The sequence below is a fragment of the Camponotus vicinus genome, unplaced genomic scaffold (assembly GCF_025532165.1).
Source record: "Camponotus vicinus isolate PSW18456_S1 unplaced genomic scaffold, iyCamVici1.0 SCAF_11, whole genome shotgun sequence".
NCBI classification, from domain to species: Eukaryota; Metazoa; Arthropoda; class Insecta; order Hymenoptera; family Formicidae; genus Camponotus; species Camponotus vicinus.
Genome location: NW_028141947.1, coordinates 15,116,595 through 15,128,872, shown reverse-complemented (window position 1 = coordinate 15,128,872; position 12,278 = coordinate 15,116,595). Strand labels below are relative to the sequence as shown.

At 35.2% G+C, this 12,278-nt stretch overlaps 3 protein-coding genes across 8 annotated transcripts in view; 1 reads left to right on the top strand and 2 right to left on the bottom strand.

Moving 5' to 3' along the window:
* The first annotated feature begins 1,529 nt into the window (after positions 1-1,529).
* Positions 1,530-3,592, top strand: LOC145961191 (uncharacterized). 2 transcript variants are annotated; one of them, XM_083081130.1, is made up of 4 exons: positions 1,530-1,810; positions 1,943-2,231; positions 2,307-2,890; positions 3,201-3,509. In XM_083081130.1, exons 2-4 carry the CDS (start codon positions 1,947-1,949, stop codon positions 3,217-3,219), a joined length of 888 nt encoding a protein of 295 aa, XP_082937256.1. In that variant the 5' UTR covers positions 1,530-1,810; positions 1,943-1,946; the 3' UTR covers positions 3,220-3,509. The 2 variants fall into 2 exon arrangements, with proteins under 2 accessions (XP_082937256.1, XP_082937257.1); XM_083081131.1 differs by having other exon boundaries at positions 2,307-3,592.
* LOC145961190 (uncharacterized) lies at positions 3,408-8,854 on the bottom strand. 5 transcript variants are annotated; one of them, XM_083081126.1, is made up of 11 exons: positions 8,435-8,854; positions 7,704-7,981; positions 7,135-7,319; positions 6,316-6,821; positions 6,070-6,252; positions 5,192-5,751; positions 5,049-5,121; positions 4,577-4,730; positions 4,261-4,458; positions 3,959-4,171; positions 3,408-3,779 (listed from the first exon to the last, which is right to left on the bottom strand). In XM_083081126.1, the coding sequence occupies exons 1-11, from the start codon at positions 8,630-8,632 to the stop codon at positions 3,751-3,753; spliced, it is 2,577 nt and encodes an 858-aa protein (XP_082937252.1). In that variant the 5' UTR covers positions 8,633-8,854; the 3' UTR covers positions 3,408-3,750. The 5 variants fall into 5 exon arrangements, with proteins under 5 accessions (XP_082937252.1, XP_082937255.1, XP_082937251.1 ...); XM_083081129.1 differs by having other exon boundaries at positions 3,409-3,779; positions 8,495-8,854; XM_083081125.1 differs by having other exon boundaries at positions 3,410-3,779; positions 3,959-4,177.
* A 335-nt stretch (positions 8,855-9,189) lies between these two features.
* The window catches only part of Ft (cadherin-related tumor suppressor fat), an 87,081-nt gene continuing 83,992 nt past the window's right edge, over positions 9,190-12,278 (bottom strand). The window contains exon 23 of the mRNA XM_083083427.1: positions 9,190-12,246. Within this exon, the coding sequence (XP_082939553.1) occupies positions 11,159-12,246 (1,088 nt within the window). The 3' untranslated portion in view covers positions 9,190-11,158. The remainder of the gene's footprint in view (positions 12,247-12,278) is intronic.

The window sequence follows — 12,278 nt, the reverse complement described above, 5'->3', positions numbered from 1 at the left end:
CGGGCAGATCAATTTTTGCAGATTCCAAGATGTGATTTTACTTGTTTCACTTTTCGCCTGAAAATATTCTAGCTTTATTAGTTTCTCAAGCAATAGTTGCCATTTAAAAGGGAAATAATACAGACATAATTATTTTTTTCATTTGACTTTTATTGCTATTTCCCTACCTGTCAGTGATATAATGTCAAATTTACATGTTGATAGAATCAACATGTATATAATATTAGTTACATATAATTTTTACTATTGTAATACGTTATATACATATTTTTATATTATTTTTGATTGCATAAATAGCAATCGAAAAGACTACCCTGGCAAAAATGAGACGTTTGTTTGGCGTTTACATGAACGTTTGTGGAAGTTCGTCGAGAGTTTAAAAACGATTAGTAAAGAGTTTGTAGAACAAAAATTGCAACACTGCAGCGTTTAAAAGACGTTTGTACGTTATAGCGTAAACGTAAACGTTTGAAAAGTCTGAGTAAACTCTGTACACGAAGATGTATCAACGTTTACTGAACGTACTCTGAAAAATGTTACCTCAGCATTGCAAAACTTTCATGTAACATTATATAAAGAGTTTGTAGAACAAAAATTGCAACACTGCAGCGTTTGATAAGCATTCAAAACCCAACAGCGTTATGTAAGTGCTCTTACAAAGTTTGAAAAGCATATAAACTCTCAGAAAACCCTCACTCAACGGTTGTTAACGCTTTATAAAGTTTCTTATTTTCGCCAGGGTACAGAGAAAATATAAGAAAATTATATAAAGTATCTTGTGATAATTTTTCTTTAGCAAAAATATTAAGGAAGATTGTTATTTAATGTATTTTTTCATTTTTTAATATATTTTATATTTTAGTTCTAAATTGATTAAAATAATTTTACTCTGACTTAATTGAGAAAAATGTAAATTTCTTTGATTTCCTTTAATTGACAAAAAAAATTTCTTTTTTCTTAATTTATAACTGAAAAATTAATATTTTAATGTTTGCTAAAGAAAAAAATTCAAAATTGACTAAAAATCATTAAAAAAATAATACAATAAAAATAGAATATATTTTATATTATATATGAGAAAATTATAAATTTATTACATATATAAAGAATTCTTAGAAAAATTCAATTTGTTCCATAAAAATATCTCATTAAAATTGTAATTGCAAATTCTAAAATATCAGTCAAAAAAAATATTGATCAAAGGGAATGTTCCCTTTATATAATCAAAGTTTTGTATTCTTGCTCTAATTTTTGAGATATCTATTGATATCGGTCAAATGTATTATTTGCACTATTTGATATTATCAAAGTTTCAATGCGTTGATCACAATTAGAGCAAAGAAATAATTATATAAATAAAATATCTTTCATACAGGACATTTTATGCGTTCGGAAATCTTACTCGTGACGTAAATAGCACTGACCAATCAGGATAAAGAAGTCTTTGCACTCATTGGTCAACTAAACGCTACTTTGCCCCATAGGTAGGACTTTTGAATGCATCCAAGGCTTGCCGCGTCTTTAACAATACTTTGCCGGTGGCCATATGCCTACGGGCTAATGCTCAATGCACTTAATATGGATTTAAAAAAAGAAGAAATTGCTTTATATAATTTCTATGTGCTATATTTAATTATGTTCAATTGCCATTTATTTTAAACAATTGGTATTTACATCTTCCTGAATGTGATCTTTAACGATGACAGTTTACTTATAGGCGTCTGCTGATTGTTCCGTGACATAATCGAAGAGTGTTGTGTCAATATAATTTTTGCTACTTTTATTTATGTATTGTTAAATCAGATGTCAGGTATGTATATCAAAATATTATTTTAACATTTTGATAATCGTATACAGACTCGCATTCTTCGCATTTTACACATGTGTGATAATTATATTTACAATTGTTAATTTTTTATCTCGGTCAATTTTTGCATTTTAGCAAAATGAGTTCCCTTGCTGTAAGAGCAGAGCAATACTTTCATAGTATTAATCCTATAGCTCAGAGAATTGGCGAAGATATAACCGCGACAAAAGAAGCTTACGAAGGGCTATGGAATACCTTGAGCATGGCAGAGCGCAATCAAGCTATCAATGAAACTATAATTCAACCTGAGGTAGCTTTAAAGTATACTTTGAAGAAGGTCGAGTTGACCAAAGAATTACCAGAATGGTATCCAAAACTGCGCATACAGACTGGAATGAAATATGTCATAGATGAAACTGGTTCTGTGAGTAGCCATGTTATTAATGCTTATGAAACATTAAATATAAAACACATTGATAACTTATTTCTTATATTACAGACATTACGATGGCGAGACGAGCATTCTGCGCCATTTTCGTTTATGACTCAGTCACAGATGAATCTCAGTCTTATAGATCCTAATGAAGATACAAAATCTAAATCGATGAGAACTCATTTTGGGGAGTCCCCACATTTTTCCAGTCCTGTGAAGGCACAAAGAAGCAATCCTTGTTCAATGAATGATAGTTACAATTCCGCACTTCAAATCAACTGTTATCAGTCGGATTACACTAACAGTCTATTCGAAAACAATCAGTGTAGCGATTTATTGACAAACAGAATTGATAGTGAACACTCGGACAGTATATTTGCTAAACTGATTAATAAGACTTCTTTGTTAAAGTTACAAAGCAAGGATGTCGAGGATGATATGGAGAGTTTGGTGAGGGAGAGAGATTCTGACACAGATAAGAGTCAATCAAATACTGTAGTGATGTCGCGAACAAAGTCGAGCGATATAAACGAGTCAACCGCTTTGTTAGAAACGCCTAGTTCCTACAGCAGCTTTCAATCGTCCCAATTAAATCAAGAAGAGGAAGAGAGAAGTATACCAAAGACTGGATTCGAGTTTCTTGATAATTGGTAAATTTATTCTGTTGTAGGAATAGTCAATTTCCTCTGCATGCGCTTTTATTGTATAAAAAATATTTCCATAGTATTCTAGGAATATAAGTTGGATATATAGATACACATATTCAAACAGTGTATTTAATCTGATTATTTTCTATTGCTGTGTGTTCTATGAAAATGTTTACATGAATGTATGCGTAAAAGTCAGAGTATTTATGTAGGAGATGATGAAATATTTTTTACAGTATCGAGACTTTTTAACAAGATTTTTTATACATCTTATATTTTATAACTTAATTTTATTTGTACTATATATTACCAGGTACCATTTATACAGATGACATAATAGATGATATAAAGAAGATTAAATAATCTTCAAAGACTGAAAAAAATAATTTCCAGAAGAATATATATGATCTCTCATAAGATCTAAGTCTACCTAGAATTTTGATAGATACAACTATATTATTGCTTAGATATTGAACAATATGTAATCAATTTAAATTTATTATAGTCCTTTTTTATAACATTGTATTTTATATATTAATATTTCGTATATAGTATGAGCTTATGAACAAATAAATATGCTTAATATACTCTTTGATCACTATTTACAAGCAACAATTTAGCTTAAACAAATTTATGTAAATTGTCGATTGTATCAATATTATGTATGAATACATATATCATATTTCGTGACAATTTTCATACATATCATATCTCTATAATATATATCTGTATTAATTATATTATAAATCATGATTCATTTTTCTTGATTCTCAAAAATTTCTTAAATCCAACTAATTAGCGCTACTTCACAATCAAACTTTTTCCATCATTTTCAAAAAGAGTCATTTGATTGATTTTGCCTTTCAAGTAGTCCAGAATCCAGACAACCAAACTAGAAATATACACATTAATAAAGAAAAGAAAATATCTTTTTCTTGCTTGTTAATATAAATGAACAAATTTTTTTACGAGTTTTAATTTTGAAGATTTCCTATAAAAAAAATAAGATGATAAAAGATATTTTAGATCTGTCATTCTTTGTATATTACATCACGGTCGATGCTGTTATACCTTCAGTGCTGGGTGATTGTATGATCGTTATGTTTTCATCACCGCTGCCATTTCGAGCGATTTCGGAGGTCCGATAATATCCGAACATGTTCCTTCTCGTCTCAGAGAGCGAACAAATCCCTCGTAAATCCGTAGTCTTCATTATTCGTCTGGCCTCTGATTTGCGCTCGAAGGGTGACATCAGTATCAGATGCCGCTTCGATGATGTCCGAACTGAAACTTAAAAGAAAATCAAAAGGTACTGATTTCGAAATCAATTTTCTCAAGATTGCATCGAATATCGAATATTCATGTTTACTTACCATTTGTATCGATTTTATCTCCTGATGCACCCTTACATATGTTTTTCGATTCCTTCGATGGTCTGTCAGTCAATGTGGATAAACTTCTCGAAGCGATAGCCGGCTGTTGATTATTATCGTTGCACGACGATCCGCGAAAGACGTTTGGCAAGGATTTACCTTTCGGTTTCAACAGGGTGATTTGCGGAAAGCAAGAACCTGATAACGAATTATTAAAATTGTTATTTTTATCAGAGGAAAGAAAAACGGGCTCTCTGTATCTTCTCCAACATACATTTTATAGAAATTTCAATAACTTTGAAACCGTCACATTTACCCTTTCTTTCTGGACGTCCTCGAGAAGGACTGCATTGTCCATATCCCGAACATCTCTGTCCATCGAAGCAATCCTGGTTTTCGGAAGGCATCGAACGCTTCTCGTCACCTGCACTATTGTTTCCATACTGTTCCATCGCTTGACGTTCCAATTCCTGCAATATAATAATGTGTATTAGTGCGAGCTATTCTGTTTTGCGAAAAATAAATTGAAAAAAATATACTTTTGTGTGAAATTAAATATCCAATCTTCGGCGTCAAGGTTGTGAATAGATCGAACTCTTTCTATTATAAAATATCTGTAATAAAACTATCGAGATGGAAAGGAAATCACGATACAAAAATCCAAGCCTTGATGTTAAAAATTAGGAGAAAAACCATAATTTTACACAGCCCTTTTAAATTTTTGTCAATCTTTCTATGATTTTTTTCGCGGCACTATTTAGCTACCATGAAATTAATATTCAAGTTGCCTGGTATTTGAGCGCCAGTGACTCTTCTGAGTTTCTGTACTGTTCCATCGCCTGCTGCTCGAGCTCGTCGTATCTAAAATAATTAAAGAAAAACGGTTATCGATCTTAAATTTTCAAATTAAGTCGACAAACTTTAGTATTACCTTTCCTCGAAGACGTTCTCCAGGGCCGCCCCACTCGAGGCATTCGCTAGGACGTCTCTGTAAAGCGGTCGCTTCGTCCTCCTGTTTCTCTCTTCAGCATTCGAGGTTCTACATCTTGAGCTATCGCTCCCAAATGCTTTGTTTCTCGATCTCGAAGTCTCGGACGATCTTTGTTGACCTTCAACGGCGGTTCTCCAGCTAGTGCCAGCCCCTTTACAGCATTCATACTTCTCCTCAAAACTACGCAGTTCAGACACCAATGCGTTCACAGTCACAACCTCCCCTCTCGTACAGCGATCCCTGTCGAACCATTGTAATTGCTCGTTGCGACCAGAAGTCCTCGGACCCTGTTTGGACTCTAGGAGGAAAGATTGCTGAGCAGTGCCCTTTGAACGTCGCGTCTTGACATTATTCTTCGTCAGTAGTATGAGATTGTTGAAGTCGACCCCTTGACTCTTCCGCTTTGGCGTAGGTTCCTGGTATAGTTCCATTGGTCGTTGGTATACTGGTATGGATGTCGTTGGACTTGGTTGCGTGCAGGGCAAAAATTTTTCGTATATCTGTAAATTATACAATACGCCACTTCGTCAGGATCTTTTATCTTCATACGAAGATTTATAAGAAATTTTCTAATCAACGCAAATATAATATCACACATCGATTAAGGGCAATTAATAATCATTTCAATAATAATAAAATTTTAAAATGTGAATAATAATTGTAGCTTGGGATAATCGATGAGGCAAATAGAATAATCTTAACTTTAACGTATTATCTTAACGTATTATCAAATAATCATGATCATTGAGATGAACTCCTATATATCTACATATTTAATTGACAAAATTTTTCTCTGAATTATTTTATTAAAAACATACCTGCAAAGGACGATGAACGATCGTAGCGTCGTGAATCGACCGCAAAGACGTGCAGATTGGTAGAGATGACGAAGAAGACGCTGTTAATTGTAACTGCACCGGCGGTGCGACCCTTTGGATCCATTCCTGAGATGAATGGAACATGTTCGGTTCGGTCACTGGTAATATAGACATTCTGGTGTTCTATAGAAAAATCGCAAAGAATAAATTATTGAGATTTCATTCTCTCATAGACTTTCCACTTACCGGAAAAACGGTTGCCGCGATCTCCTGTTGCGGTCTATTGTAAGGAAATAGCTCGCTTTGATAATTTCTGTTGTTTAGTGACGGAAAGTAACGTATCTGGTAAGCCCTGTGTTCTTTATTACTATTTATGTTATAAGTTGTTATCGAAGGTAAACTGGATTTCGGAAAAAATTCTGGCACTTCGGCGCTTAAAACCGGCGGGGGCGGAGGTGGTGGCGGAGGTGATTGTAACATTCTCCGCTGATATTCCGTCCTTAGAATCAAAGGCTGATACTGCAAAGTGCAGTAAAATTGTTGTTGATGATGTTGGACGGCGGGCTGCGCTTGTCGCGCGATTTGCTGGTGATTCTGCCGGTGTTGCTGCTGCTGTTGCTGAAACTTTTCGGGGTTCCATATATCGCGCACGGCATCACTCACGATGCGAGACTCCAGTTGCATTTCCGCTGCGGTTTCGATGGTGTATCGACGATGACGAGCAAATATTTCGATCGACTTCTCATGTGATCCTGACAACGCAATATACGCAGTCAGAAACATAAAGGAGCGACTTTGTTTTTTTATAAAAAATTTAAATTTAATTTTGATTTAATTTTGATTTATTTATTTGAGCCAAATTCCTAATTATTAATTTTAAAAAATTAACTTTATACATGTATAATAATAATCATTAATAAAAACTTTTGATTTTTAGATAGAATAAATGAAAAGATATGAGAACTAGAGGGAAGTTGTAATTTTTGCTTTTTTTACTTAAGGATAATAAATAGAAAGTATAATTTGTTATTTATATCATTGTTGATTTATAGGGATATTGCTTACCATTATTGGTTTCTGATTTGTGAATTGGAAGTAATTCGTTATATAATCCAACCTTTTTGCTCTTCTTCGGACTGATTTTTTGACATCGCTTTTTCGAGCCTTCGTTCCAATTCGACTTGAAACTCGAGCAAGCAACTTCGTTTTCCCTTCTCACGGTGTTACACTTCAGTATTGGTATTGCTGAGCTTTGCATATTGAACATACTATTAATGTGAGATATGGAAATCTAGTCGCAATCACACGATATCATATACATATATTTACATATATTTGCCTCTGTGAAATAAAACTCGAATGTCGCGTTTAGATATAATTATTCATGATTTAATATTATTAGATTCCTTTCTCTTCAATTAATTTATTGAATTCATTATCCCCCCTTATTAATTGTTATCGTACAGATATATATATATATATATATATATATATATATATATATATATTATTAATTATAAAATGATAATTAATTTCGATATTTTTATCTCCGAGAATTTCTCGCGCGGAAGAGAGGTGGGAGGAGGATATTCGCGAAATATAAGGATAATACGGAAGTGCTGAGGCGAACTAACGGTTCCCGATGCGATCGCGTGCAGTTCGGTGAGATTAACCGGGCGAAGTGTTCTTGAACTTCAGGAAGCATCCACGGTTCCACAGCCTCCGTAGTTGAACGGAAGTGGCGAAGCCCGCTATCCGACGATTTACCGTCGTCCGGCCTGTACATTCCCTCGTACTGTTCGTCGTACTCATAATTACCGTATTTCGCCAAGCGCGATTCAGAGATGACGTCTCGGACGAGTCTTGGACGATAATCACTATTTTCTTGGTACTTCGCGATTACCTCGCAACTCTGACATTAACGATAAGTTATCATTATGCCAGAATAGATTTCTCCTCCCTTTATCTTGAAGGTCTCAAGTATTACGGTAGTTTTTTCACCTTCAATCGACAGTATTTTTGTTATTTTCAATTTACGAGATATTTGTGAATTTAATTAATTAATCGAGTAATGATTGATTGAGCAATGAATACATAATATATAATATATATTGGATTTATATATTTGAATATATAATATATATTTGATATATATATTTGAATTTACGAGATATTTGTGAATTTAATTAATTAATCGAGTAATGATTGATTGAGCAATGAATATATAATATTTTTTTTATTTTCGATATATAAACTATGCTTAGAAAATTTACTCTGACAGGCTTTTTTCCTTCGTATACAAAACATCCTCAAATAACGATAGCGGTCGATACTAATAAAAAAATGTTCAAAAATATGGAAATACTTTGCGGTACTTTGGATATCTATCGGATACTCGAAAGGGAGTATCTGTTGAGCATCTCACTTGAATCCAGAGGGAATGATTTAACTTTCGGAAGGGCTCCTCGGGATCGTAGGTCCAGACCTTGTCGGCGATCAGACTGATATTTGCATAGGCGCTATTCAGAAGCTCGTCGTCGTATGACGGAAGTGGAGATATCATTATCTGTACATTATAACCGATCGATCAGATATTCCGATAGTTCGACGAGAGACCAATGAACTTTTGCGTTATAAACTTCCTCTTGTATTCCCGTGTTTTGCAAATCGATCGAAAATTCGAATTAATAAATGCAATAAATAATAATAATAATAAATAATAATTAATGATTAATATTCGATGCCGTATTGTATACACAATGAAATCGGTTTTGACAAAAGTATTAGAGCCACGTAAGAGATGAAGATCGAAGATGGCTTGTTCACGATTTATCGACGTAATGGATAATTAACTTTCTTCAGGCGCCTTTGAAAAGCAAGGTAGCTTTTTTCACTCAAGTTTAATTATATTTATATATTTAAATTTGATAATTGTACTTTGAAATGAAAAAAATATTTGTAAAAATTATGCGATGTATAATACTAAGTAAAACGGAAAATAATTATTTATATTACAAGAAAAAATAACTGCAAGTTTAATGTATCAGAAAATTCTATCGATATCTTAAAATGATAATTTAAGGGGAATAAGAGAAGGGGATAAATGAAGATACACGGCAGTTTTTACAAATTTGTCGTCTATTACGAGTTATGGTCGATGATGATAAAATAGCACGCACCCGCGCACGCATTCGCACTTTGTACAATTCACACACGACAGTTTTATTTACAAGGTAAGACGGATCGTAGACAGATCTGTCATAATTTACAACGCATCAAGCGAGCCGCTACTCGCGATTGCAAAAATAAGCGGAAAAGGAAAATCAGTCTGGTAGAGTCTGCGAGAAGCAGATACTCTCAGGAACGCTACGACGGCGTCGCATTATTATCTCTCTAACGAATACGAATTGAGCACGAAATCGACACGACGATATTATATTATTCAATATAATCCCGTCAGCGATGTTTCGTTATGTTTACGATTCGAATAATATAGCGAAGTAGTTATTTCTTATAATGAGGGAGGACAAACTCTCTTTTCCTTCTTTCGGCGGACATTCTTTCAATCAAGACGCATGGGTTTCAATCGAATGGCTAAGAGTGGCTACGACATGACTTCGAAAAATTAATAAATTTAATATACATCTAATTCTCTAATTGTATTTGAAACAGATATTATAATTCAATGAATTTAAAATTGATTGATAAAAAAATGAATTTTTTTTACATTGGTACATTCTTTTACATTCTGTTTTCATGGACAAAATGAACATAATTTAGCATTGAAAGTGAAACTCACCGAGATAGCATTCCTATTCATCGAATTGCAACACATGAGAAATTTTCAAAACAATCGCTAATCACTAATTTCTTTTATACTTTATTATATTTTTATTTTGTACTTATTATTATCAAGAAGTCAATTTTTAAAACATAATTATAAATATGATAAGTTCAATTATATATAAGAGTAATATAAAAATTATATATATAAAATTATATGGAAATGTATGTATATGTTGCAATTATATATTTCCAAGATTTCTCATGTTGCAATCTTAATAAATAGGAACATATACCGGTTTTAATTTCTGATTTAAATACTACTGTGAGGTAAGAGCACTTATATGCCACGCACACACATACGCATGCATACATTTAGCCATTCAACCAATAATTATGATCTGTGCGACTGTATCGAGTGTATATCTGGCATGGCTGTTTAGGATATATACAGAAGTCGCTAGTTAATTAGATTACCTCGATATTTCTAGTCGCACATTTTTCCACCTCATAATTAAAATGACATTCAACGTAAATTCGCGTGATCGTATTTAATATCGCTATGATACCGTTCGAAATGCATAAAATAGAAATAAGTTTCCCGCAACGTGCGAATTGAGCATCAATATTAAATAATTTAATCAAAACTAATATTATTAATAATATTAATATTGCACGATTGCGTAATTTTAATATTAATATTAAATAATATTAATTTTAATCTCAATTGTTTAAGTGATTGATATTAATCTATCATCAGTCGCAAAAGAAATTTTGTGTTCGACCGAATATATAAGCATTTCGCGAGCGAGTCGTTTTGATTAGAAACGTATCATTCAATATTTACAAAAATTCGTGAAATAAAGAGTACGATAAAAAATAACGAGTCCTGCTCTCTCTCTCACTCACTCTCTCTCACTCTTTTTTTTGAAAAAAATTACATTTTATGGCAAGATGGTCGCGCGTTTGGCGCGGCACCTCGCTGCAACATTAAATGTTGCAACGATTTTTCACCAACAATACTTAGATTCTACGTTTTAAAATCGGCATCTTTCTTAAACACGTTCTCGCATGACTCAGGATTACGATCATCCAAAACCCGTGGATGTCGCGATTTATATATATACTATCGTTTTACAAATGTCTACTAGTCAATTAAACAATTTGACAACATTTCTACGTTGTAGAGTTCACCGTTTTTTTCAGAGAAAAAGAATCTTTATAATCTTTACAATCTTCTCCGAAACAATTTTCAAGATCACTAAACTAGTCACTAAATTGTCTTGGCACCGTCCGTGGGACTGTTTCAAACGTATTCCTCGGATGGTTTGGCGATGTTCGCCGGTAATCTAGGTACTCGGCTGGTGCTGTCCGGTAATTCGGCGATGTCGATGAAGACACCGACGAGACTCTCGAAGTTGGGTCTCCAATTGAGCAGGTAGTCCCAGCTAAGGGCGTCCTCGGCGGCGGTGGTGATGGTAGTGGTAGTGGTGGTGGTGGGCGAACCGTTGTTAGGATGACTGCCATAAAGGAGACCACTCATATGAGTCGACAGATCATCGTCCGAGGCAACGAGGGTGCTAAGGGAGCCACGGAACGAGCTGTCGAAGCCGTCATAGTTGCCGACAACATTCGGCGGCAACGGTGGTTTCGTCGACTGCGACGACTCGTTGTTCCTGCTACCCTGAGGTCCGCTCCCCTGGTCGTCCTGTTTGGCGAACAGGTTTTCGGACCGCTTGTCACCTACTAGCGAGCCGTTGTCGTATTCGATCTCCGAGCACGTGAAGCTGTCGTTGCCACTTTCGTCGGTGGTCGATGAGTTTCGTCGCTCGAGTCTCTCCGCGGGTGGCGTATGACGTCGATGATGATGCAAAGGTCCATGAGCTGGTGGTCCCCTCGCTTCACTGGACGAGCTCACGGCGTCCAGGGTGGAAACTAGACTAGACGTTCTGGGGCGAGAATTCAGTCGCTCGATCTCCTCTGCAGTGAGACCCATTGGGCCCGATGATACGTTGTTTACCGAATTCTCATTGTTGGATTGCGGAGCCTTCCTGCTGGCGGTCGAGCCCGACAGCTGGCTCATGATGGGCGAGTTTAGGCTCCTCTCGCTGTTGGAATTCAACGCGTCTTTGCCGACGCCGCCGGACGAGGATGTGGTGGCCAGCAATGCGCTTTGCAGTGGCTTCCCGCTGATGTCATGAAGCGTAAGAATCCGTGGTTGTTGAGCGGATAACTCACTGCTGGGCGACAATCTCGCTAACGGGGTACTTTGGAGTAGTTTCGGCGCCGGTCCAGGTGGTTGGTTCACGTTGGGCGGCGGCATAGCTCTCGGTGGAAATGGCCCGGTATGACGGTGTTGCTGTCCCGTGTGTTTATGATGATTGCTATAATTACCTGTGCGAAAAATTGTTATTTAAGTCGATCGC

What these genes read in the sequence shown, in the direction of transcription:
- LOC145961191 (XM_083081130.1), top strand. Translation starts at nt 1,947, where the DNA reads ATGAGTTCCCTTGCTGTAAGAGCAGAGCAATACTTTCATAGTATTAAT. An exon ending in TCATAGATGAAACTGGTTCT is followed by an intron (nt 2,232 to 2,306) that starts GTGAGTAGCCAT and finishes CTTATATTACAG; the next exon opens with ACATTACGATGGCGAGACGA.
- LOC145961190 (XM_083081125.1), bottom strand. Translation starts at nt 8,632, where the DNA reads ATGATATCTCCACTTCCGTCATACGACGACGAGCTTCTGAATAGCGCC. An exon ending in CAAATCAGAAACCAATAATG is followed by an intron (nt 6,822 to 7,134) that starts GTAAGCAATATC and finishes TTGCGTTGTCAG; the next exon opens with GATCACATGAGAAGTCGATC. An exon ending in TCGCGGCAACCGTTTTTCCG is followed by an intron (nt 6,253 to 6,315) that starts GTAAGTGGAAAG and finishes ATTTTTCTATAG; the next exon opens with AACACCAGAATGTCTATATT.